General features: G+C 38.6%; 1 protein-coding gene across 3 annotated transcripts; it reads right to left on the bottom strand.

The window, feature by feature from the left end:
- Window positions 1-1,746: 1,746 nt before the first annotated feature.
- mtmr14 (myotubularin related protein 14) lies at window positions 1,747-27,224 on the bottom strand. 3 transcript variants are annotated; one of them, XM_067505090.1, is made up of 19 exons: window positions 26,396-27,221; window positions 25,443-25,591; window positions 22,290-22,398; window positions 20,833-20,908; window positions 19,982-20,042; window positions 19,478-19,600; window positions 19,071-19,144; window positions 17,019-17,089; window positions 16,864-16,938; window positions 16,421-16,487; window positions 14,940-15,025; window positions 14,521-14,597; window positions 13,102-13,138; window positions 12,266-12,336; window positions 11,658-11,716; window positions 10,737-10,869; window positions 9,164-9,340; window positions 6,031-6,237; window positions 1,747-4,702 (listed from the first exon to the last, which is right to left on the bottom strand). In XM_067505090.1, exons 1-19 carry the CDS (start codon window positions 26,528-26,530, stop codon window positions 4,522-4,524), a joined length of 1,968 nt encoding a protein of 655 aa, XP_067361191.1. In that variant the 5' UTR covers window positions 26,531-27,221; the 3' UTR covers window positions 1,747-4,521. The 3 variants fall into 3 exon arrangements, with proteins under 3 accessions (XP_067361191.1, XP_067361193.1, XP_067361192.1); XM_067505091.1 differs by lacking the exons at window positions 1,747-4,702; window positions 6,031-6,237 and adding an exon at window positions 6,434-6,579 and having other exon boundaries at window positions 26,396-27,224; XM_067505092.1 differs by lacking the exons at window positions 19,071-19,144; window positions 19,478-19,600; window positions 19,982-20,042; ... (2 more) ...; window positions 25,443-25,591; window positions 26,396-27,221 and adding an exon at window positions 18,591-19,062.
- Between the last annotated feature and the right edge of the window lie 348 nt (window positions 27,225-27,572).

Genomic DNA, 27,572 nt, shown 5'->3' on the forward strand with positions numbered 1-27,572 from the left:
TCGCCTGACCTGACTGGGTCCCTGGAGAAGAGACTTTCACTGCTGCACCTGTGCAGAGTATAAAACAGGCCTAACTGAACACTCAAGTGACATGAAAACAGAAGCGAGCCTCCATTTGTTTCATGCTGTAAACCGCCGCCATAAGACACAAGCCTGTTTATTGCATTTCACACATACTTCACAATGTTAAGATTCACGTTTTAAAAATTACCATTTGGGTTCAGGTGTTGTCTTCATACATTTAATATTGCCCAATCACTGAATGGTCAATGCCACATCCATCCAGCCACAGCCAACACCAACAACCCCAGGCATCCCTGTCTACACATTAGACAATCCTGTACAGTCATCACCACGTGACAGAGACATCCACATACTCACACCTACCAACATCAAGAGACGGAGAGAGATTTATGGTACTTAATCTATAGAGAACAGACCTTGTCATTCCATTCAAGAGAAGCAGGAGCACCAGCCAGCAGTCTCAGAGCCACAGTGTCAGCCTAGTAACTGCCAGGAGTCCCAGCAGGTACTGGAGGTGCTTCCCAGTGCAGGTCAGGTTCATCTTCAACTGGGAGACCAGATACTAAGGTAGAACAATGGCACGACTCTGCACTCACACAGATTTTAAGCTTTGTGGTGGACAGATCTGATTAGTAGATGACATATCAGAACTGTAATCAATGTAAAAGAATAACCTGGTTTACAGGAAGGTTTTACTAAATGTGAGATAATGCAAACTGAACCACTGAAGAATAAAGAGAACGAAGAGCACAAGACTTTTCTTCACTTTTCTAACAGAGACAAAACAGTTATGAATCCTTCCAAGAGCTAATACTAAACAAAGAGCCCACAGCATTTTTTGGTACAAAACAATGAGTCTAAAGCATAATCTTGTCTTTACCTACATTCATTGTACTGTTCACTTCACCATAAAGATGCTAAAACCAACAGTGATTTTCTTCTACGAACGACCTGCGTTAGCTTCTCAGTGTAGGCCTCTGTTGATGTCCCAAAACGATTAAAAGCACATCAACCAGACAGACCAGTCCATTGAGGCATGTTTCTTTATCACGACTGTTGCCCCAAATGCTCCGATACACCATAATGTCACCAGATATCCCTTGAATTCAGTTGACTGGGTTACTTTAGATCAGTGTACAGATATGGTGTTAAAACGAAGCAAACAGCTTATAAATTAATCCACGATAATTACATGAGTTGGAGGAAGTCACTTTAAAATCCATTGTCTCTATAACAATTGTTTAAAATATGATACAGGAAGTAACTAAAATGATCCTTTAACTACTTCTTATCATAGGTGATAATGAATAAATACAGATACAAAGGCAGAGATTAAGGAGCAAATCAAATAGATTTTAACAAGAAGGAAAGACACAAATTTGTTTTGTTTTTTTCCTTTATTCACAATTGCCACCTACTGTTTACTTCACCTGTCATTGTAGCCTTTTACCATTAATTAAGAGCAATTTATACCAAAAAAATAAAAGTTAGAATTACTTAAAATACATCAACAGTACAAAGAAGACACTCTTCACACAGAGAACATCGGGATGAGTGCAATGCAGCATTTCAATACAATTTTTCAATTAAAAAAAGAAAACCAAAAAAAAAAAAAAACTAAACCGATAAAACCTATTATATTTCAAAACTAAGATAAACCTGGAGCATGGCATGCAAATCGCACGTGGAAAAAAAAGATTTGGGGACTTTTTCAATTAGGGATTCGATATTTTTCTTACAATGTTCAACAATTTGAAACTGAAAAAAAAATCTTTCTTTAAGGTTTTCTGTGATTAGCTGCTCGTTAGCTACAAATTACGTTATACCGAAATCAAAACAAATGAAGTAAAACCATGACTAAATACAACAAAACAATACTTAGAGATTTTAAAACCTGACAGGGACATGTGGCTGTGCCTCAAATGACTAGTCTCTAATAAAGGTGGAAAGATTGTTCTTATGTCAATTTGTATGGAGGTACAATGTTAATATTGTGTTGGTTCATGCAAAGACTGACACATGCAGTTGTAAACCAATTATTTTTACCGGAATAAATGGGGTGGAAACACACAAAGCCTAAAAATAGCTTTAACAAAAAGGTGTTTTGCGATTTTGAAAAAAAAAAAAAAAAAAGCGCCAAAATAAAAACCAAAAATAACAAAAAAAAAAACCACACAAAAAAACTAAAAAAAACTTAGGACTTTTCCTTAAGACTCCAACAGATAATTAAATGCTACAATTTGAAGAGATTACAATTGTGGGAGATATGCTTATTATCTTTCAGAGCGAGAGGCAAAACAACATCTAAAGCTGACTTTAATGAGCCAGTGTTTCAATCTTGTATGAAAAATTCAATCTAATTCAACAAACAGGATAACGCTCCAGTTCAGTCTAAGTTTGTGTGAGGTGTTTGAAATACACATAAAAAAAATCAATTTGATATTCGGAAAAATAAGGAAGCACACATTGTTGTTGGGGTGCTGATGAATGACCTCATCAACCTTATCAAGCATGTCCATAAGACTCAACAGCTTATAGTTACCATTTAACAGAGATTTCATTTATCTTGCAATTGAGAATGTAATGCAAAAAAAAAAAAAAAAAAAGAATCTCAAAGCTAATGCTAATACAATCAGCTGCAAACCCTCTAATCTTTCTTAAAACCAGTAAAGGAAAAAGAAAATACAACTAAAACTGGACCAGATGAAGTACAGATCTCTGAAAAGAACAAAGGCACAACTAAAAGGTCCTGAGGTACAGCAGCTGTCAAAACCGTTTGGCAACGGAATTCACTTAAGAAAAATGTGAGTGTGAATCTACATGAGAATAGAACACATAAAAACGTCTGTCCAAGGCTCATGGTAAAAAAAAAAAAACATGCATGTGTGGTAACAGGCAGAAATCTCAGCAGTGGCACCAATCAAGCGGGAACTCTGCTTTACCAGTGACCACAAAAGGCTTCTGTTCACAGATTTGCTACTACAATGTTCAGTGCCTCGGTGTGCTACAACGTCAGGACAGCTATGGAGAACGACATGATACATGGTACGAAATCGAGTAGAGAATATGGAGATGATAATACAGCGGCGAAGGTGAAAACGTAGCTTGGATATGTTTGGCACTTAATATCCTTGGTTACAATTTTTAGAAACAGTTCTATGTGAAGCCATGATGATCATAAGAAAGTATTGCAAAAGATTTTAACAACTTATGTTCGCCTTCATAGTTGCCGGTCACTGATCACTTGTCTTTTGTCTGTAATGCCGAGATAGCTTGTTAGCATCACTGTGCTGTAGAAAATTATTGTAAAATTCAGCTACGGCTAATATTGGAGGCTTCATCCAGATCAACCCAATCTTCTGTCTGACTGTACTTTAGCTAGAAAACAGGAAATAATTTCTCAGAGGGCTACAGCTGTAATTCTGAAGCCTCATAATAGCTGTAACTGGACTTTAGAAGACTCTGAATTTCATAGCCACACAACATAAACTGCTCCTGACCAGAACAGGAATAATGATTAGCAGCACTACAGTGACCAACAGGTCATATAGTGTTTCAGCATTGTTTAACTTATTCTAAGGCCTTGATTTCCATACACAAAGCTCTTAAAATAAGGGACGTGATACACCAAGCAGACTGTCAGCCAATGTCAGGTCGTCTATGAGCAACGGTCACCCTGTCAGCAGCGTGTTAAACTGTGGACTGAGTTCTGATTGGCGGTTCAAGTCAGCGAAACGTGACCACCTGGTGAAAACAGTCCACGAATCCTGATTTGTTTACGGCTTGTGCCCAGTCCTTGGGTCTTCAGTTTCCGTCTTTGAATGCCAATTCAGACCATCACCACCTGCTGGCATGGAGCATTATTTCCTCTCCTACTGGCTGTAGTCTTTGGTGTGTGTCTCTGCCCTAATTTGCTGATCTGGCTGCGACGTGTGTCAAATTTAAAACAAAACAAAGCATAGAGCCATTACTTTATGAACACATGTGCTGTGTTTGTCTAACCTTCAAGATCGGCCACAACATCAGCACAAAACAGGCAAACTACAAATACACCTATTGCTTCCTGCCCATGGAACGTCACCGTGAGGACTCTTGAGGGATTAAAAAAAAAAAATGTGTGAAAAGATTAAGAACAAAGGAAGGAAGAATTATATAAATATTATGTAACAGGTACAGGACCTTCCGTTCTCAGCCATTCACATTTCAGCAGCCCGACAGCCTTCTTACCATCCCTTTGTTTGATATTGTGGCTGCAATGTAACACAAGCTGTAAACTCAACATATAAGATTATAAATCAAGAGTAAAGTCGGAGCAGTACAGAAAATAAAAGAAAAACAAATCTAAAGCATTTAAAATCAAACAGACAATTCAACAAAAAGATTAATGCTTCACCCCTGAATAAAAAGAGATTTTTGGCACTTTATTATACTGAGTCCAGACAATCGACTGTGGATGGATGGAAGCAGGAGGAGGGTCCAAAGTCACATCGAAAAGGTTTAGACGATGGCGTTGGTGCCCCGGAGGCCGACTCCACGAGCAAACTGTTCCAGCAGGCCAGAGATGGCACCGGAGGGGCTGGGGGCAGAGGACTTCAGGCCCACAGTGGAGCTGTAGGCTGCTAGGAAGACTTCCCGCACTGCCTCCAGACGGGCCTGACGCTCAGAGGGAAAGGGACACCTAAACAGGAGACAGCAAGGAGAGAAAGACAACAGGCAGCAGGATGAGAAGACAGGAAGGAAAAGCTTGAAAAGGGAGATCCTGTTTTACAAGTGGTGTAAAAACTAATGAGAAACCAACGATTTCAAATAATAATTAAAAAAAGAAAATCATCAAATCAAAGAACCGTGTGGATCAACCCTACAATGTGGTCCTGAATCACCCATTACCTCCTTTCTTGGCTTGTTACTTTCCATTTCCCTTAGTCCTCACTGGATAAAGATGCATAGGTGTTATTTGCCTTTTAAAAAGTGATGACAGCAGTACACACTGAATCTGGCAGTTCTATCAAGCAGAAATTAAAATGTGTCTCCAGCTGGGAGCAGAGAGTAGGAGGATGAGTCAGAGGGAGACTCCCTGGATTCTCCTCCTCTATTGCTCAGTCTAGTGGGGGGGCAGCAAAAAAAAATAACGATCTCATGGCACAGCATTCATTTTTTTACATGAATACATAACATACACAAATACTGCCTTACATTTGAGAATGTTGGCCAAAACATTTAGAAGAGAATAAATATAGAGGGCTCAGCTGCTGATTAACACTACTTCAACATATCCTCAAACAGGCACTGCAGTCAGGTATTAAACCAATCACAATTTAGCTGTTGAACTTTATGTTTCCATTAACTTAACAATGCAGTCAATTCCATGCTGCTGTTCTGCCTATAAAGTCATCCTTTTATGATCTCCCCATGTGGGTGGCAATAAATGTAAAGACAATTCCAGTTCACTCTGGGGTCGTCCCCCCACCCTCACCTATAATAGTATCTCCTGACCGAATGCACGTGATTTAGGTAATCAGCAGTGAGTATGGCGGGATTTAGTAAAAAAATAAATAAATAAATAATAATAAAAAAAAACACACGCAGGGTAGGGGTCACTGGATACCAGGATTGTCTGTTACTTTTTCTCACAGTCCATGTCTCTGTTCTCCAGATAGTCATTCAGAAGCTGATTCACTTTTACATATTGTGTAAAAGATTGTTCACTGAATTCAGCTTTAGATGCAAAGTTGAATTATTTAATAACAATACAGGCAGATATTTTTAGAAAACACAGGACTAACTAAACATTAAATGAGCTCAGATTTTTATGTTGGCCTTCTGCTGAATTTTCAGTCTAATCTTAGCGTTTTTTTCCATCGCCTTGTCTTATAGTCAGCGGTTTAATTCAAGTTATAGCACTTTTATCCAAAGTGTTTCCCAATCTTCACATTCGGCCGTACACAAAAACTCATTCGCACGCCGATGATGGTGGCTTACAAAGGAGATTTACAGTTTGTTACTCACAATCGTCCACTGTGTCCTTCGTCCTGAAAACTGATGGGGAGGGGGGAGTCATATGGAGCAGCAACAGCAGAAGAGGTGGAGGAGGCTGTGGCCAGAGGTGGAGGAAAGAGGGCGTGGTCATGGATGCTGCCACACCCAGAAACTATCTGCCAACTCCCATACTCTGTAGAGAGGGACGAACTGGACCGAGTGTACTCTGCCGCTAACCTGAAAGAGACAGACAGCAGAGAGTGAGCGAGACTAATCATGGTTCATGTCCATTCATTTATATTACTACACATTCTACACATGTGTATGTTATCTGGACGATGTCACAGTGATCAAGGCCTGTGCTTTACAATGATCTCAGAATCAGTCCTTGAAATGATGCTAGAAATGAACTGGACTCAGAGTAGTACTTACATTAGGTGATGAAGCTTCCTACACTAATTTCTCCACTTCGGAAAATGTGTGACATCACTGTTTTTTGACATTTGGGGTCTCAGACACTGGTGACATGTTGTAGTTTTTTGACACTAGAGGTTTGTAGTTTTTGGCTAAAATCGGCCACTTTTCAAGAAAAAAAAAAACAACTTTATGATTATAGTCACAATATAGGTAACATAAGCTAACAATTATTAAAACATTCTGTGAAGTGCATTAACCCCATTCTAATGCTGTTGTAGTTAGTCATTAGAAATCTTGTGATTGATTTGTCTGCAAATGAATCCTCAACATTTTGAACCACCAGCATCAGCCAACGCCTTTGTTGACGTTGGCCGGTTAACGATAACGTCTGCAGATCTCTCTGCAGCCTACACTGGCACAATTTTGCACATATGGAACTGAACAGTAGAGCATGTGAATTTGTAAACTTATTTGTCCCCATAAGTGTTAGTGATGCAACTACATCCATTTATTGGCACTTGATGAGAGCAGTGAGTGAGCTTAGCTCATATCTGCAGTCTCCCCTGTCTGTCTGCTCTCTGTGAATGAGGGCCAAATTTTGCCACCCTTGCTCAAGTGCTTGCTCTAGGTAGTTACTTAGTTCACCTATATGGATGTCCAGGTGCTAGCTGTCATCTATTAGAGACACCCAGAGCTAAAATTAAGTCAGTCTAATCCAAATGTTCTACAATAGATCCATGAAGGCGATAATGCTTCGGTTGATCCGAAATAGCCTACTGCTCTATACACTGTTCTTCCAGGTTCTGAATGACTAATCATACCTGATGCCGGTAGACAAGGGGGAGCATAGGTTCCTCACACACCGTCTAAAACTACAAATGTTACTATAAAGCTATAGTTTTTTTTTGAATGTTGTATAACAGTTATGTGACAAGCTTTGCTAGGAACAGCCCTACTCCTTGCTGAAGCTTCATAAATAACTTAAAGTGTTTTTACCCCCAAGTTAACTTTCAGTAATATTCATTCTGGAGCGATTTTGAGATACAGGCCCAGGGTGTTAATTCACAGGCTTGATCAATAAAACCTAAAGCTTCAGTTCAAGCCACAACTTTTCTCTTGTTTCACACTATGTAACAGGGACATGAGTGAATCTAAAAACTGTCTATGCTGCTATATTTCCCAATGTAAAGTTACTATTTACATTTATTTTATTATGCTTGTTAGCAAAGAAATTATTGTTTTGACAGCAAAGCTAGAACTAAAATGAAAGCGTTGTACGCCTTCCACCAACCAGTTATGTTGCAGTTTACATACAAGTTTGTCAAATCTCATATTATAAGTCCATGTGAATGCTCGTGTCAAATGTAATGAAATTTCCTCCAGGACTTCCTGAGATATCACGTTCACAAGAGTGGGATTGACGGACACCCCAAAAACATAATGTCCCCAGCCAAGACTACTGTCAGCGCTGAGGCTTGTTCCTTAGATTTTCAAGCCAATGGGTTTGGATAGCGCTGTCTTACTACAAATTCACACTGGAAACAAGATGTGATCAGCCCTTAAGAAATACAGAAGCGATGTGGCACTCAATCCAATACATTGAGTCTCTGTCATCAGAACAGCATCCGTGTGTCCATCAATCTCTTAGCAGAACACAGAAAAAGTGGCCAGCTAAACTGTGTTTACCAGGCTGACTGGCAGAAACCAGAAAACTCATAGTGATACAGTGAGTCAGATACCTGCAGATGCACTATACTTTGTTGGCCTGTCCAAATTTATTTAGTGCCTCACAATTTTATTTGGCCACCTTTTTTTCTGTCCAAGAGAAAAATCCACATTTGAGATCGATTCACTTTTAGACCATTGTAGACTACTTATTTGCAGCTTACAATATCAAAGAGCAGCTCATCTGTGCATGCAAAAATGTATGCAGACACATCTGCAGGCTACACCGACAGCTTTTCACTCACATGTGACTGTAAATAAAAGCATGATTTATAAAGGTATTCGGGTACATTAGTGTTAATAACTCAACCAGATGCATTTTGTTGGCACTTGAATAAAGCATGAGTGATTTTAAAGGACTTGGAAATTTAGATGGTGTTCATGCTGCAGTTTCCCCCCTTTGTCTGCTCTCTGTGACCAGAATTGAAGCTCAGCATATGTACATCCGTTTAAGAAAACACAAATAATAGCCAATAAAAAGAAATTTAATCACAAAATTCTCAGAATATAGGTAATATCAGCTCTGCCCGCAGTCTCTTATCTACTGCTGCATTAATTGAAACAATCATGTTGGGGGATTAGTAGCATATAATCAATATCTGTACTATTGCATTTGTGATTTTTTATCTCTCCTTCTCTCAAACTGATCATACAGTTGACTAATATTGGTCTAAAGCAGTTTCTCTAAACCTGAATGTTATAACCTTACTTTTTGGCAAGGCTGTTGTATCTGATGGAATTACTTCAGCTAGCTGTACTTAAATTAACACCTGACACTATTGCTGGATACACTTAACTGTAACACAGAAACATCATTCTATTATGATAGTTTTCTCATTCAATGTCAGGAAAAGATTGTCTCATAGCATAAGCAGGAGTCACAGTTGGTCTACATTCGGGCTGATTGTGAATGAAGTTATGTAGCTGTGTCTGTGCTAGTCATCCAAAAAAGTACACAACTTAAGATTGGTCTAACAAATATGTTACGCAAACTTGGACTGACGAACACGAAGTCACTCACCTTCTACCAGGAACAGCCAATGGGCTGCTACCAGTGCGAGTGATGCCATGGTCTGATTGGTTGGAGGAGGATGAGCTGGAAGACCGGGCCTCATTGAGTGGATGAGAAATGTGTTCGTCCAGAGGGTTCTGCTTATTCCAAACAACCATCTGAGGAGAGGAGGTGGTTGTTTTTCTCCTAGGAAGAAAATTAAATACACCATCATCAGAGGAAGAGGGAGACTGTCTGCTGCACTGACAGTGCAGATGACAGCAGATGATAAATGTAACTTCAGCAAGTGATTGGATTTGTTCCAATTTTCCCAAAAGTTAGGACTTGTTTTTTAACTGCAAACCCAAATTTAAATGTGTGATTTGTTAACATAGTTAAACCTTTATTTAGCTGACTAAGCTAAAAATTAAGAGTTTGATGCCTGCAACACACGTCACGCAATAAAACCGAAAGTTTATAAAATATTTAACTAAGATCTTTTAAGTATCTCATTTAAAAATAAGCAAGGTAACGGGAGAGGGGAAAGACTGGTTTTTATGCCAAACTTCAGAGAGAAATGTCCCAGTTGAAAAAGAATTTCATGGAAACCACTATTAACATGCATGAGCTACGAAACAACCACAGCCCCTGCCACATCCAGAAATGCAACCTGAAATTCTAGTAACACAAGGACGGAGCCAAACATAAATTCGGTGCAGAAACGCTGAAGAAGGTTGAGCTCATGCCAGATAGTAAATAGTAGAAATATAGTAGAAATGTGTTCTGTGGTCAGATGACTCCACTCTTGTGTTTCGGAAAATTGGACCTTGGGTTTTCTGTGTCAACAGAATGGAGGTGCATCAGTGCCACCAGCACAGGCAATTTGCATGTGAGGATTTTGGAGTGACACATGCTCCCATCAACTAAGTCTTTTCATGGAAAGTCAGTAAATGTTTCAGTAGGACAATGCCAAGCCTCATTCTGCCTGTGCTACAACACTGTGGCTTTATAGAAATAGTGAGTGTGTGAGCTTGTGTGGCCTGCCTGCAGTCCAGACAGGCCTGTCTCTTAATGGAATTCTATGGAGCATCAAGAAGAGGAGAATCATACAATTAGTATCCTCAGTCTTAAAGAAATAAAATGTGTCACTGAATGAAAAGGTGAGTCCCAGCACTTCTGGAAGTTGGCTTTGTACGTCAAGTAGACTAAAAAGTCCACCTGCTACTACCGCTCACATAGTGTTTTGCAGAATTTGCAGATTCAACATGTAGAATCAGCTATAAACCTGCCGACGGGGGTCTAACTAGCGCAAACCGTGCAGGACATGCCAGCATAAAGTAGGCAGACGGATGCTCAGACAGCCAACCTGGTGTCATATGTACCCTTAAGCCACTGTGCAGACACAGCACACAAAATAAAATAAAACAAGGTTGGCCAGCAAAAAAGGTTGCCCCCAACTTATTTCATCTTGTTAAACTGTCAAATATTTGGAACCTGCCACTGATCCCAAGAACAGAGTGAATATGGAACAATGGAGCTCCAAAAATGAGATTAAACATCGGCCTTAATTGTGTGTCTCTGAATGTTTGTCTGTGATACTGACCAGCTTGATGCCTGAGGCTGGCTGGACAACAGGTCCACAGTGTCACTGGTGAGGCTGGAGGCACCACACACCTCCTCAGTGATAAGGGAAAACTCACTGCTCAGACTGGTCACGCTGCCTCGATCCCTCAATTCTGTGTCCAAATAGACAGACAGTAAATCCCTGTTAGTTCAGGTTCCACGTCTAACTCCTAAACTCAGAAACTGATTATTTTAATTGCAGCAAAGTTACTGATTGGATTTGAAAAATAAAAGTCATTGTCTGTTAGACATTAGAAACATATTAAAAATTCTTCCCAATACAGGCCTTTATCAAATATAATTTTTCTGACTAATATGTCAATTGTATGCCATCATTACAGCAATAAGTCATTGTATAACAGAAATGGCTTCTTACAAGTCCCATCAGTGAAACTAAAGTGTAACATGAAGTGTTGGTAATGAGCCTAGAGACACAAAGAGATGTGATGCAACATTTTTTGTATTTTTGTCCTGAGATGTTCTAAAGGGATGAAAGCAATGCGTTATCACCCAAACTCCCCTTTCTTAGTCGTTGCTGCAGCATTATATGTGCTCAAGGCTCTCAGAGCCTTTATTATTCCTCATTGCATCACACCAAAGGCAAATGACAGGAGCTCACACTGCTGCCACAAGAGTCACACACCCAAAAACACTAACTATGGTAAATGCAACACTCAAAAGATGTTAAAACTAAGTAGTAAAAGCTATATTTATATTTATTTCTATCCAATTATTTTCTTACCAGTATAATAGCTCTACAATAATTACTCAGATAATTAACAAACTTGTAAAAAACGAATGTGAAAATGGGGATGGGAAATTATCTAGCTCGATCAAAGGTCTGTCAAAAGGTTCTGTGTGCCGTGTACGAACAAAGGCACGTAGGAGCACAATGACTTACTTAACTGAAAGAGGTCTTCCACAGTGAAATCACCATCTTTGAAGTGAGAGTTCTTTCTTCTGAAAGAAAGAAAGAAACAGATAGGATCAAATAACATCTGAGAGATCAGAAGAAGAGAAGAAATATACTTGATTAGCATGACCGGACTTTGCAAAGGGAAGCTTGTTATTCACTGTATAAGATATACATTGGCTTCAGAAAATATTTAGCCCATTCACTTTTTATACACATTATATATTGTCAGAAAAACCCATAATAACAAAGTGAAATCATGTTTATTTATCCACTGTCCAACAATGGCCCCTTTTAAAACTGACAGAGCAAGAAAGAATTTGCAAAGAAGAATGGGAGACAATCCCCCAATTGCGCAAAGCTTGTTGCGTCATATCCAAAGAGACTCTGGGCTGTAATTGTTATCAAAGGTGCATCAACTAAGTACTGAGTAAAGGGCCTGAATACTTAAACACATCTCCTATTTCATTTAAACCATGTTATGATGGGGTGCAACTGTAGTATCAGGCTGCAGCATAACAAAATTGAAAAAAGTGAAGGGGGTCTGAAAACGTTCCGAATGCAATGTGTATAGAATAGAACATGACATAACAAACCTTTGTTTCTTAACAGCAGAGAACTTCTCTGAGACAATGTGCTTCAGAAAATTGAAGCAAAAAAAAAATATCTGAAGGACAAAAGAAAAAAAAAAGTCTTATTAGAGGGTGTAAAAGAAATATTAAACACAAATACCTGCATGCTGGACAACACACAGTATATTTTTATTTGATGACAATTTTGTCTGCACCACCGAGTCTGTCAGTTATTGACATCTCTGCTGCTTCTTTGAGAAATTCATCCCTCTCACTCCCTTTTTCTAGTTCACTTTACATGCCTTAATTCAGGCTGAATGATTTTTTTTTTCTTCCGGATCTGATCTTTTTTTTTACGTTGATGTTGTGTTAATGTTATGCCTTTGCTGATCCTAAACAGCCATGCATGCTCAAATTAAATTGAAATGTTAGCCAGGTGTTTCCTATGACAATAATGTGGAGTTACCTCAAAAACTGCTCAGTTACATATTTGAAAAATACATATCTGAAATACTGCTATTCACCTGTTTCAGCTTCTGCTTTTCTCTGTTTTGATTTTCACCAGACTGTGAAATACCTACATTGAAAAAAACTCATGTATTTTGATTAGCCTTTCCTTTGCTATTTGCTATCTTCAAAATAGTTTTAGCCTTTCAGAAAATGTCATCTTTCATCTTTTCTGCTCTGAATAAAACTGCTACAAACACATTTCAACCTCAGAAACTCTCCAAAATATATTTTGTTTATTCATTCATTCATTGTTTAAAATTATGGCTTGACACCTGTCACTTTGTCACCAAACAGAAGCAATATTATCATCTTCACACAAAAATAGAAACATTAGATGGTGATAAACTTACCTCCTCCCCTTTGGAGAGTCGATCTGGCAGCATGTGACTGATGAAAAAAATGGAGGAAAGCAACATATTTATGTAAAAATGCTCTTCATGCATAAAGTATGAGTTTGAGTATGTGTTTATGCAAAGATTCATTTTTTAACAGTCAACACAGCTGTCTGAGTACTGCCAACAGCATTTATGACCGTGGCAGCATACAGAAATCAACAGATTTACAGAACAGAACATAACAGGTCATGATCAAATAAGTAATGCTGGATGCTCCAATCCTGGAGCAGGATATCCAATTATGCTATTTGTTCAAACATACTTCAAAATATCTTCGAAAAGTTGGATTTTATCCCGCGAAAGCAAGTACAAGTGCAAAAACCTGGGAACAGCTGAATATTCTACAAACTGGTATACGTTACTCTCAGTTAATTGTGGAGACTTTACTGCGGGTAAATTTGTTTAAAAAAAAAACATGCACAGGGAAAAAAGGCCTGTGCATGTCCACCTAAGCCTATTGACGACTGATTAAATATTTCCAGCTTTTTATGGTTAACATTTGCCAGGAATGTCATCAGACTGAGAATAAACCTGCTCTTTAGCCAGTTTGGGATTGTCAACATATATATATTACCAAGAAAACATGTTGAACGGTACTTTGGAAGAACAGATCTGGGTTCATGTTAAACAAAATGATACGGCTGCTGTTTTAATCCAAATATGAAGAATGGGACCCAGATATCACCTACAGTTCAAACAGGTGTGACTGAAAGTGAAGTGCTGCAATGACAAAGCCTCCCTCTGGTTTATCCAAGTTTTTTTGAATTATTTCTCTCTTTTTTACAAACACATACATGCACACCCACACATGAAGTTGCATATTTGTTCTTTGCCAACATCCTAAGGGTTTGGGCAAGCCTGCTGATGTATGAGAGTGAGGGGGGTTGTTTCCAAGACTGATTAGCTCAGATTGGAGGGACTGCTGTAATTATGACAGGAGAACTGCAGTACAGAACCCAAGAGTGTCTGTACATATCTTTATAAATTCAAAGATTGCTTAAGGCCTAATTAAGTTTAGATTAGAATAAGGCGCTAAAGAATGGTTTAATGTATGTTGGGGAGGGTCCACTCTATGATAAAAAGACAAGTGTGCATGTGGAAGAAAAATAAATGTGGGAAGTAGGAGGATAAAAAAAATATATAAAAAAATCCAGGTCAAGATCAACACCACAGTCATGTTGTCCTGGCCTTGTCCTCCCACAGCCTCATCAACTAGTCACTTTTTTAAATTATGCATGTCACACAAACATAGTGCATCTAAAACCAAATGGCACAGAGAATTTGCGAGTGCACTTCTGAAATATTTATATTTGCTAAGGTGCTGTGAGTTATGGCTCAGAGAAAAGTCATAAAATTATGATAATGATTATGTACCCGAAGAGAAACCAGTCATAGGCGATGGTCAAATACAGGATCTCAGCTGGCTCCAGGTTGGCGTGCACTGCTCCATCCTGCGAAAAATACATCACAAAAGTAAGTCAACAGTAACACGCTGACTGTTAACAGAACATAACTCCGGGCCACCGAACTAGATTTCTTATTCTGTTTGAAAAAGTAGTCTCTGGTTTCACAAGGAGCTGCCAGTATGGAGCATGTTGTGAAGAAAAAAAAAAAAAAAAAAACATATTTTAGATGTAAGAATTCTATCTACAAATGTGTTAAATATGGATTCAGTATGAGATTACTGAAATCGCTAATGAATGTTGGAGGGGCCAAATGGGCTGCTGGCTTTATGTGGAGAGACACCAGGGGAGAATCAAGCAGAGAAAAAGTAAAAAAGAAAAAAAACTTACAGCCCAGAGGGAGAGCCTGAGGAGGGATACAAACAGAGGTGTCCGGTCCCAGCCTGATATGCAGTGCACCAGGAGACCGCTGTCATCTGCGATAACAGAAAAAGGCATCTTCAACACCAACAACAGGACCATAAGTATGGAAAGAGAAGATAATTTACAAAAGACAAACAATTCTTGAGTAATATGTAGCAGACAAACAGAAGTCCCATTGGTAAAGTATTGAAGTCAAAAACATCATAAGATAATACTGAATAATGAAACAATACTATTTATAATACGTAAGTCGGGTGTGGTTTTATTATAGGTTACATACACTGTGTTTTATGTTTTATGTCACTATCATTTGTTTTACTTAAATGCAAGTTTAATACAAATTTAAAATTTGGTTTAAAAATTATGGATAAAACTCACCATCAAATGATTGTAAATGGATCAGCAATTTATTCGTAAGCATATTTGAGCACAGAATAATGGTCACACTAAATTATGTTCAACATTACTTTATTTTTATTTTTATTTTTAAACTGTATGGATACATTGTACTCATCAGTCTTTGCAGATATTCAGGTAGGATTTCCTCCCAGGCCTTTTGCAGAACTTCCCAAAGCTCTGCTGATTTTCTGATTTGCCAAAATTAGTCGATTTTTCTTGGCAACTCTGCCCATGAGGCCAACTTCCTACTCACCGGTTTCTCTTGTTTTATTCAATGATGCAACAAAATCAGGAGCAGTAAGAAGCCAGGTTTCAAGGAGGACAGTTGTAAATATTTGTCTTCTTGGGCAGATGATCAGTTGTTCCTCCACTGCGTGTCTCTACCTTTTAAACATCTTTCTAAAAAAATCTTTGAATTGTTGGCTACATCTTATAGGGGATAACCTTCCTTTCTCAAGACAAGTATAGACTGATGAGTTTCTAAAGTAAAGCAGCGTTTAGTTCTAATTTGCATTGAAAACGTCAGGTCACTAACTATGGAGGAAGTGCTGAACAAACTTATATTGTTGGTTTATTGGACATGAAATTTTTTTAAGCCGTTTTAACATAAGGAAGAGTATTATCAATTTAAGAGCACCTGCACTTGAATTTCTGGAAAAACAGATATCTCCAAATTTAAAACTCATTTAAGTTGCAAATAACAGCCGTTGGTCAATTAAAATGTTGGAGATGATTGAGAAATGTGTTTTCTGTGTTTGGGAATTAATCCTTTGTATTTCAATGCAAACATAATAATGTGTTTGTGTTTCCAAACATTTTCTTCATAGTGCTGAAGCCAGACGGCACTGTGTTCTGAACTGTGTTTTTTGACTGAATAGCTTACTGCTGTGACTGAAAACCATTCTGTAAGAGTGGTGACAGAGTGGAGTTACTTTAATATTTCACTGTCTATTCTTTATTTTACACAGTGCATAAACGATGGTTGGTTGCAGCTATTTACCACGTTCTGCTTTTAACAGTCTTAAACTCTCATCCTAAACACCACCTACCATCACTGTTGATGATGTGGAGCAGCAGCTTCAGGTAGTTCTGGGTCTGTTCTACCAGGTCCCATGACTGATCAATACACACACATACAGAGATAAGAGTGAACACATTGCTGGTACAACAGAGGAATTATAGCATTAAACAATAATGTTTCAAGTCCTTATCAAAATTTGTTCCTCTAATATTTCTCCTTAAAGTTAAAAAAAAAAAACACAACACCTTACACCATAGCTTAGGTTAAAGTCATTGTTGGCAATAGAGTTGAATCTGAATCTGAGTAACTCTGATGTTAGGATTACGGTTTGGTTATGACTCTTAAAACAAGCACTTTGCAGCTTGAACATTAGATGGCACTAAAGCGACACATAAATTCCCAAGGAGAACAATAAGAGCAGCAAACAACAAGGAGAAGAAGAAAACAATGACAATGAAGGAGAGGAGAGACCTGGTATTGAGTCCAGTCAATATCCAAGTTCTGCGTGAACCGTGCAGGGATTGTCAAAGGAGCATCCACGTAGTCCTGTCAGATGACAGAGTGACATCAGAATAATACAACAGAGGCAAACTATTGATTTACTACAGTCTGAACAGGTTCTGTACCTGATTCCAGTTGAAGACCAGACCCTCTGCTGTGTAGTCTCTGTCTTTGTAGTCCTTAAAGAACTCACATCCTAAACAAGGAATATATGGATTATATGGTACATGATTATAATACAATCATTTCAAAAATGACATACAATGAGGAATGTTTAAAACTTTTACAAACAAATGTATCCGTCCATCGATTAACGTAACCTCTTATTCTGTTGAGGGTCACAGGGGTCTCTCCCTACAGTCATTGGGGAGGAGACAGGGTCCACCCTGGACAGGTCTCCAGTTTATCTCAGGGCCAACACAGAGAGACATACACAGGCCGACAACCATTCAAACTCACATTCACCCACAGGAAATTTAGGGTCACCAAGTAGCCTAACATAAATGTGTTTCAACTTTGGGAGGTAAAAGGAGCACGCAGAAGACACACACACACAAGCACTGGAGAACCTGCTGGCTGCAAGTTTTCCATGTAGAATGTATACATTCATCCATGAATACATACAAATCTTGACAAGTTTTTAACATTTGCTCAAATTCTATCTGCATTTATTCTAATTGAGGACAGTAAACATCTCTTTTCTTTTGTATTGTTGAGTACTACATATACAGGTAGAGTTTATATGCAGTATGCTGTCCAACCCAAGGAGATCTTCATTTATCTGTCTGCCTCTTTATGTAAGATTATTAATGAAAGAAAAAAAAATACCACAAAACATAATATTTTGATATTTAAGTCTATCAGTATTTTTTCCCCTCATCCCTAATGACCAGATATACAGAGGTTAGACTGCAGAATGTAAACTCCTGGTTAGACACAAACACAACGTGGATGTTACACATAACAAGAAGTATTTAGAAGAGCAGCTAGAGTTCTGGAAAATGTCTTGGACAGATAAATGATAAATAGTCTGCCTTTATATAGCTATTTTTCACCTGTTGGTACTCAAAGCGCTTTACACTGCTTCTCATTCAACCATTCACACTCACATACTGATGGGGGAGCAGCTATGCAGCTGGCCAACACTAACCAGGAGCAACTAAGTTGGGGTTCAGTGTCTTGCCCAAGGACACACTTTAACATGTGACCGGAGGAGCTGGGGATCGAACAAGCAACTGTGGGATTGGTTAGACACCCACTCTCCCTTCTGCACCACAGGGTTAGGGTTAACACAAGAATGAATTTATATCCAAGCCATGGCTTGTAGGGGAGAAAGAATTGGCCAGGGTTTAAAACCATCACTTTACTTTGAAACACAATAGGGATTATGGGGACATGATGGCTTGGGAATGTAGCTACAACACCAACTGGCTCAGTCATTTTCATTGAGAAAATAAATGGATTCTAAATGAATTTTGAAGTGTACAAAAACATCCCGTCTTCTAAAGTGCAAAGGAATGCTTCAGAATTCACTGGCAACCGGTTCATTCCTCCGCAAAAATGAATTGCACCAGAGAAGATACCGACTAAATAAATAATCAATAAAACTTTTAGTTTTTAGGTAATTCCTGCAAAGGATAAGCATCAAAATGCTTTACCAACCACAAAAAAGTAACATAGTAAAAGTAACATAGTACCTTCCAACAGCCACTCTGACAGGTGATAGATAGAGAGATAGAGAGAGAGTTTTTTTCTTAACAGCAATCTGAAATTCTTGTGGTTTCGTCTCTGGTGGCATATTAAACGTGTAACAAAATCCAGAGAGAGGCCTGTTATCGACTTATTATCCAATACTTCCACATAACATGCTGACCATGATAGCGTGTTAAGCTTAATGATGTGTGACAGCATTCATAATTAGTAAGCTGAATAAATATTCATCTGTACCGTAAATTTAGAACGGTAGTTTGAGTGTACATTTCAGAAAATGGCTCTGTATGATGTGTCCAGGATGTGAAGCTGTAAAATGGTAAAGGGTGTCTTTTGTGGTTGGTAATTTAATCTCAAAATGCTAAATGGCGTGAAACTTCGGAAAACAACTAGCCACAGTGAGCAACAACGTTAATGTCAAGCTTCGGATCTCTACGCCTAGTGAAGTGACTTGGTAAATTGTTTACCTGGATAAGGCACAGAAAGCAATGTAAAGTCTGCATATCTTTGGGCCTTGTCCACCTTCTCGGAGGACGTCACACTGCAGAGGCAAAAGACAGAATGATATCATTGTAGGCATATGGGTACAGTATTTTAATGCAGAATACTTTTGTACAATACACGGCTGACTCCAGACCCAGTCAGCAAATCAGTACTGACCTGTACACATATCTTCCAATATCATCCCCTAAAATCCACCTATAGTCGTGACCATTATTACCTGCATTCTAGCAGAATAATACTGCACGAAGCAAAGCATACTGCACATACACTGGGTCAATGCCCTCAATGAGGTTTCTTCCTACAAACTCCACTGTGAACCATGACCTAAATAACACCTGGTATGGATGAAATAGTCCATGCTGTTCCTTACTTTAGGCCAAACTTAACCTTCTTGTTCTCCACCATCAGGTCACAGATGTAGCGAACCGAGAGATACCGCAGCAGTTTAATGTCGTGGCCTCGGACCTTGTCAAACAGCTGGGAGTCCCCATTCCTGAAAGAAGGGAGGAAGAAGAGCAAAACAGGAAGAAACTCTGATAAGAAAACAACTGGAAAGGTATGTTCTCAAACAGATGCTTCACTTTAAGGAGAAGGGGTTGTCTTTCTCACTGGCCACTTCATAAAGTACGTCTGTACAATCTAATACAACACAACAGCTCTACCTTTAATTTTACTTTTACAAGTTAGTAACTTGTCAGTTATTAAGCTGAAAAATGTTTCAGCTTCCTCATTCATTCCAAATTGGGGGGGGGTTAGATTGAATGAGGGTTTATTCTCCTCACAAGCAAATACTGTCACGTTGTTATTTACTCGCAGAGAAAATGGTGTCATATGTTGACTCTGCGCCAAGATACATTTAAAGCCATTTAATTACCTGACTGCATTGTCATCTTCTGGAACCTCCTCTGACCCGGTCCATGTGTCATCATTGCCCCCTACAGAATACACAAGGATACAAGGTGAACATATATGGTGCACTTCAAACCACCACAAAAGTCTCCAACTCAAAAACTACCATCCATGACATTAAATCACTTGAACTTAAAAATTGGGATAAGGATGATAATTACAAGGGGGATATTTTATTATTACTGAGGGAAATTCAAGGTAGATGCTCACTGGAAATCTTGAGTAGCCTCCTCATTCAGATTTTATATTTAATATATTGTATTTAGTTGGGGAGAAAACTAGGCTCCTGGTTTATTACTGGGATCAGATATTTGGCACCGTTGGAATTTGTAAATAGAGTAAGAAGTAGGTGCCACAGCTTAGCTCTAGCTGAATATGATATGATGATATGGTAATTTACAGAAATCAGAGCACAGGGTAACGGAGACTAGCAACATACAATACTTGACATATAATATATATATGTATTAATACAAATGAAATTAGAACTCTAACAGATTTTGTTTATTTGTTCCCTTTATTTACAATATTGTGTTTCATTTATTTTAAAATAGATTTTAGTATGTGCTAGTAAAGACACTTGAGAGTTTGGTGACGCGGAGCCTGAGCCCGTCCGTTTTAGTGGAACATTTAGTTCTAATAGGAAATGTTCAACAGCTGTCTCACAACTGTTGCAACTATTTAAGGGGCAAAGCGCACACACAGAACTGATGCGTTCCATGGAAAAAAAGTGAGCCACAACTTCCCCCGCTTTGCTAAATTTAAGCTGCCGTGTCTGTGTGCGGGTGTGTGTGTGTGCGCACGTGTGTGTTATACCTGAGAATATGTAATTGTAGCCTGTGCGTCCATACAGCTCCCCCCAGCCTGCCAGAGTGGACGACCGGCAAATATGCTGAAACGAGCAAAAATGAATAAACAAAATAAACACAATAGTTGTTTCACTGATTGTACAAAGTTACAAAAATATCCTGACACCTGCCCAGCAACAGCACAGAAAAAAGGAAGTGGGGGCCACAGACAATCTAACAATTTTATTCTGAGAAATGTTGACACTTTGGGTTATTTCTTTCTTTCATAACCAACTTTGGTTGTGTCCTTGTTGCTGCATGTTTTGATCAAAATATTTTCTCTGACGACAGTTTATTACACCAATCTATACATATGAACTTTACTACTTGTTGAGTACAACTATATGTATTATATTAATTTCTGACTTTAAAGGTTCAAATACACAGGAACCTCAAAATAACTGTTAACTGTCAAGTTTAACCATCTCTTAGGAATGTTATCAGCTGCTGTTAACTGCATCCAACACAAGGCACCTTCCCAAAGTAGGACGAATATTACTGCTCCAACATAAACATACTTGAATAATGAATGAATAATACATGATCAAAATATGAAATATAAATACTAATAAAAATGGAATACTGGTGGTTTATGCAGGCTTCAATTAGTCAACTTTTAGACTTTGTAACACCCATTTTATATGCACACGGGGGAAAGTAAGAAGGGTATGAGGACAATTTAGTCGAGAATTCACTTTAAAGTATTTTTAGACAGATTTAAGCCAGAAAAATAATTTAGCACAGCATCACAAATTTTTAATAGTGGCATAGATCCACTGAATGTGCTGTTTTCATTGCAGTTTTTATTAAACTTGTACTTTCCGATATTAGGTAGGTGAAAGCAACAAGAACAGCCACTCATAAAGGCAAGTTATGTTATCTCACACACCACAAGGGACATGCACAATTATCACCAATAAAATTAAAAGAATTTGAATGTTAATTAGACAGTTAATTAGCTGCCCATCACAACCTCCAGCTACAACCCAAGAAGAGATAAGACTGAATTTAATTCATCCTAATGTCTGTGCCAAAGATGCTCAGTGTACACAGTAAAATTATCAGATGATTGATTAAACATGTATTTCCACAAGATCCTACTGGCTTTTGCACATAAAAGTCGATGTGATTGAAACAATATAAATAGACATTTAATTGGGAGATTCCCAAAATACTAATCTCCAATAGTTCTTCATATACATTTAGAAAACTTCTAAATGTTCTAACTCTCTCTCCTGCATCTATAATTTTTCATTGATGTATGGAAAGTTTGAAGAAGAATGACAACCCAACTATAAAAAACAAAAACATGAAAAAAAAAAATGCTTTAAAGATCACTAGTAGGTTTAGAGAAACATGAAGTGAGGTCATGAAAACCTGACTATAACCGATATTTAAAACCCAGAGAAGAGAGTGTAGCAGTACCTTGCCGTTGTAGAGGATGACAGGACAAACGAATCTCCCTCTGCAGCGAGCCAGTTTACTCCGGTTCACTAGGTCCTGAAGCTTACTGATCTGTACTGTGCTCTCAAACCTGCACACACAAACCACCATGTTATTAATTAGACACCCTAATTAATTTTAACTTGACACGTCTTACAGGCAACACAATTACAAAGCACTTCACATCAACAATTAGTGTTAATAAACATTCAGAAAATCCAGAGCAATCTTTGTACATAAGGGATAAGGCTGAAAAGCAATGTGTGATCATCTTCAGGGGCTCGGACAGCAATGCATCAAAAACAAACATGATACTGTATTGGTTATCCCTGCATGGCCTAAGGAACATCTCCGAAAACCTTTGTCATTGTACACAATTTGTTGCCAAATCCACAAATGCAAGTTCAATCTCCACCATGCACTGAAACAACCATATATAAGTAAGATCCAGAAACAGCTCCACCTTCCCTGACCCTGACATGGACAAAGAAGAAGTGGAAAACTGCCCTGTGGTCTTATGAGGCAACATTTGAAATATTTTTGGGAATCAAGGAAGCCGTGTTGTCCACTAAGGAGAGAAACCATCTGACGTGGTATCAGTACACAGTTCAAAAGTCAGCATTGGTGATGGTGGGGGTGCATTAGTGCACACAGCATATGTGGAAGTCATCCGTGCCATTAATAATTTTTGGAAATCTGTGCACTCTCCTTTTATGTACATGGTAAACATTTTGTAAAGGTTATAGTTAAATTCAGCTACAGGTAATCAGTGTTGCCTACAAATCAGGATTTACCGACCATTACCATTAATTCATTGCATGAATGAATAGAAATATATTTTCACTGCCAAACTGCAGCTGATTTTGGCTTTAAAAAAAAATAATCCTCTCATGGGCTAAATAACACCAATCAACACAGAACGGATAATACTGATGCAAATCATTGGTAAATGACTCAGCAGGCTGTTGACCTTTTTATCCAATGCTTCACTGCATTATGCAAAGTTATTCAATCAGTATACAGTCGATGGCAAGCACATGCAAGGCCTTCAACTGAATATCATTTTTATTACCAGTTGCACTGTTAATTATTTTTATTATTACAAATAGAAATAATTGAAATAATCAGTATTGTTTAGAATACATTGTCTTCTTAGTGGAGTACTTTTATTTTCTTACTTTAGATAAGGGCTTTCTAGTTTTACTGGAGTAAATGATTTAAAGTGGTACTTAATTTTACTTGAGTACTGAGTACTCATAGCCCACCAAATTCAGGGGCTGAAGAATGTTTGAACCATCGGTTGCTCAGCTGTTCCATGACCAGATGAGTGTTATATCCTCACCTGAGCAGGTATTTAACATTCTGAAAACAAAACTAGGGATGTCACAATACACATTTATGTTCTGATACTCCTTGTGTACTCGTCGTACTCGTTAAACTTCTGCATAGCACTTTACATTATCCTTACATTGGTTGAGCAGGGAAGTGAAGGTGGAAAAATGTCAGTGGTAGAGGTATTTTGAGTGGTGTCGACAAAAGTAATGTAAGCTACAAGCTCTGCATAGCTAAAGTTTTAAGATCCAGTCGCTACCACTCATTCCCATTAAGATTATTTCAACAATGTTCAATAGTTATGAGTTACATCAGCAACAACCAAGGCAGGTCTTCATGACCTACTGCTCGCTTCATTTTACAGTTATTATACTTCTAGTTCCCTCTGTTGGCTCTACAACAAAGCTGAAACTCTTCAGCGCAATGATCCCACGATGGTGAAACGACCCCCCCGAACTCTGCACGCTTAGCAAACTCACTCCCGATGTTCAAAAAACTGCTGAAAACAGAACTTTTCCACACCTTCCTATTCACTTAAATCTATTAAAAAAACCATTCTGCTCTTTCTTGCACTTGTATATCATGAAATGTAAACACTTTTATGATGGCACTTTGAAGTTTTCTCCTTGACTTTGATTTTTTTGCCTTGTACCTCACTTGTAAGTCGCTTTGGATAAAAGCGTCTGCTAAATGACTAAACGTAAATGTCTACAGTCTGTGTTGTCCTATTTATCCAGAATCTCGCTAAATCTCGGTCTTTGCTTTTTTCATATTTTTTTTTCACTGCATTTTACTCTGCTGAAGCCCAAATTACTGATTTTTTTTGTAGTCTTGTCTTCTTTTTATCTTCTTACTGGATCTGCAAGTTATTGTCTGCCAGTTGTACTAATACTCTACTCAGTCATCAGGTGCGTGCTGCCGTCACACTGTCAGAGACTACAATAATGAGACCACTGGCACAAGTAGTGTTTAAGTCAGAACTGTCCAGTCTTCAGGTGTGTCCCCAGCTTTTAGCTTCACCATTGCTATTTGGACTAGCAGTGTCTATGACCAGTGTAAGTGTGTGGTGGAGTGATGAGGATTTTACCATCCAGTGAGTCATACTACAAGCCAAACTGTTTAATATTCATATTGGTCAAACCAGTCTGTAAAGGCAAGTACTTAAAGTTAGTACTTGTACTCAGTCTTGGAAAAAGTACCATAAAAAAATTCTAATCCGAAACTGATGGGTAAACACACGGTGAAAGCTGCAGTAAAGACCTGGCAGAGCCTTACCAGGGAGTTAAAGAAACACATGTCTATCAGTTTCAGACATTAGCAACCAACTATTCAAACTGACAAACTTGTGTATGATTATTTTAGTTCTTTCAGTTACTTCTGAGCCTCTAAATTTAGAAGGCTGTGCTTAACATCTGGTTCTACACAGTTATATTAATGCCTACCCTTTCAATTTCAGCATACCTCGACTGTGGTCCTGCTATGAAGAACTAGAATGTTTGCATTCCCACCAAAGATTATGAAATAGAAATATGCTTAGATAAAAATATTTCCTTGCACATGCAGGTTGCAAGGAGTTATTGAGTCATGCCAAAGTGTTTCCTATATCTGACAGGACAGTCGTTTCACCCCTCTACTGCTTTAATGTGATCACAAGGGCAGGAGAACGGACTGCCCTTTGCTCCCTGCATGACAGTAAGGTGCACATGATTAGAGGAGTGAGAAACAAACAAGAAGCAAATGTTAACCAAGTAGACTGGACATTGCATTAGAAAAAGCCGAATCAACTAAGCAGTGAAGAGGTACCTGTCTCTGTCAACTTCTGTGCATTCGTACTCCAGGAAAACTATCTGCCGAGGATAATGGCCACACACTTCTCCATTGGGGTTCTGGATGACACTGTACTTGTAATCTCTGGCGAATAACTCCAGACAGCGCTTCTCTATAACCTCCACCTGGAGAAAAAAATTAAAAATAAATAAATAAATAAATAACAGATAGCAAAACATTAGCGGATTAGAAGGAACTGAATTTCAATCCATATTGTCTAAAAGCATTTGTGGGGAACTTATTGATCTCTGAAAGAATTCATATAGGAGTTTATATCAAAGCTTTGAAAATGTTTAAACAATTAGATCAGTTATCATTCAAGAGTATTACCAAATTGACAACCTACAATTTAGTCTTCACTCATAAATCCACTTAGACCCTATAAAAATAACAAAAACACACCGCAGCAGATTTATGACTTTGTGAGAGATGGAAGAAAACTTCCCAAAACTAGCAGTATAATGAACTGATGCCCCTAAGCATTAATTATTTATATGCAGTCTCTAATAATTGATAGTAATTTTCTGTTACATTTAGCTCATGATAATTTGAAGGCTGGGCATTCACATGGCAAACAGCAGGCTGTTTCACAACTCGGAGGCTGTGCAGCCTTGAATATGTACCTACATAAAATGTCTACCAAGTTATTGATTTCTTCACAATTCAGCAAAAACTACAAACATGATATAAAGTACATTGGTGATATAGTTGCTGTGATATCTATACTCAATTAAGTTTTAGTAAAGGTTAAAACACACAGAGGGGTGTATTCTTTCAAAATCATTTCGTGTATGATTGTAGGCCGTGTATACAGAAACAGAAATCAGCACCAACAGGATCCAAAATAGTTCTTTAAAGCAGTTCAGCAAAGTCTCCAAACAAGTTGGACATAACAGGTTGTCGATCAGCAATGCTGATCCCAAACCTACCCGATAACTGACTTCCTTTGCTCTGTACTGCGTCTTGGAAAACAAATCTATCAAATCCGCAATTTCCTCGCTCTTTCTGACCGACAGCCCGGATGACGTGAAGCCGCCGGCCGCGGAGGGGGAGGCGGCCATCATAACGTTTCGTGCCGCGTCGGTGGCCTCTAGCCGAACTCGACCTCCTTCAAACACCGCAGAGCCTTGACCTGTGGAACGGGGAGACCGACCTGGCCATCCCTTCCCAGTCAGCTTTTTCCTGGCTGCCCGTTTGAAGGGGCCGGAGCCGGGGAGTCTTCCTGAATTCAGGGCACCGGCGAGCTGCTCCACACTCCAAACAGTAACCACTCACTCCACAGCGGCTGCTATCACGGGAGTCAGAACGAGTAGCTAACAGGCTAGTAACTAGCCTAGAAGGCGAGTGAGCTCGGTTTGTCGGTTCAACTAACACAGAAACCTCAGATACTCAAGTGCTACAAATTCGGACATGTGTAGTCCTCCACCACATCACCACCACTCTGTTTGCATTTTTCCAAACGCAAACTGAAGTCATGTATTAAACCGCACAAGCTAACTCCGATCCTGTCAACTGGAGTCAGGAAATGTCCAGGATCCTTCACGGCCTTTTCACGTTTCCCCAATGTCACATCTCCTAAGTATTCACGGGCGCGACAAACGGAATAAAGTTGTATAGAAGTCCATTTTTATGCAGCATATGCTGCCGTTGTGGTTAAAAGCCCCAGTGGAAAGGGAGGTTACAACCTGTGTGGGGTTACCAAAGGTCTGAAACTGCAACCGGTAAACAGGAAGTTCTTCTTCTTCTGTCTTTTAATTCTTTTTGTTCTTCTGCAGTTTTTAATTGGCAGGTGGCTTGTAGATACATTACTACCACCTACTGGACTGGATGGGATCAAGACAGGATCAAGGTAGGAGAAAACAAAATTTTCAATATTTATCTCAAACGCCTTTGAGTATTTCATCCAACACTAAATAATTCCCATCTTCCTAGCAGACTCCCTGAAGTGACTTCCATTTTTTTTCTGTCTTTTTATTGCTACCAGCAACTCACTTCATTTTCCATTGTGTCTCAATCAATATGTGATTTACTGTTTCTGGTAAACTGCTTTTTTAAGCATTTAAACAACATAGAAAGAGAGACAGAGTCAGTCAAGTCACTTTGATA

This window comes from Channa argus, chromosome 5 (assembly GCF_033026475.1).
Source record: "Channa argus isolate prfri chromosome 5, Channa argus male v1.0, whole genome shotgun sequence".
Lineage (NCBI taxonomy): Eukaryota > Metazoa > Chordata > Actinopteri > Anabantiformes > Channidae > Channa > Channa argus.

What these genes read in the sequence shown, in the direction of transcription:
- mtmr14 (XM_067505090.1), bottom strand. Translation starts at nt 26,530, where the DNA reads ATGATGGCCGCCTCCCCCTCCGCGGCCGGCGGCTTCACGTCATCCGGG. An exon ending in AAGGTTAAGTTTGGCCTAAA is followed by an intron (nt 19,145 to 19,477) that starts GTAAGGAACAGC and finishes TTGCCTCTGCAG; the next exon opens with TGTGACGTCCTCCGAGAAGG. An exon ending in TTGACTGGACTCAATACCAG is followed by an intron (nt 16,488 to 16,863) that starts GTCTCTCCTCTC and finishes TGTATTGATCAG; the next exon opens with TCATGGGACCTGGTAGAACA.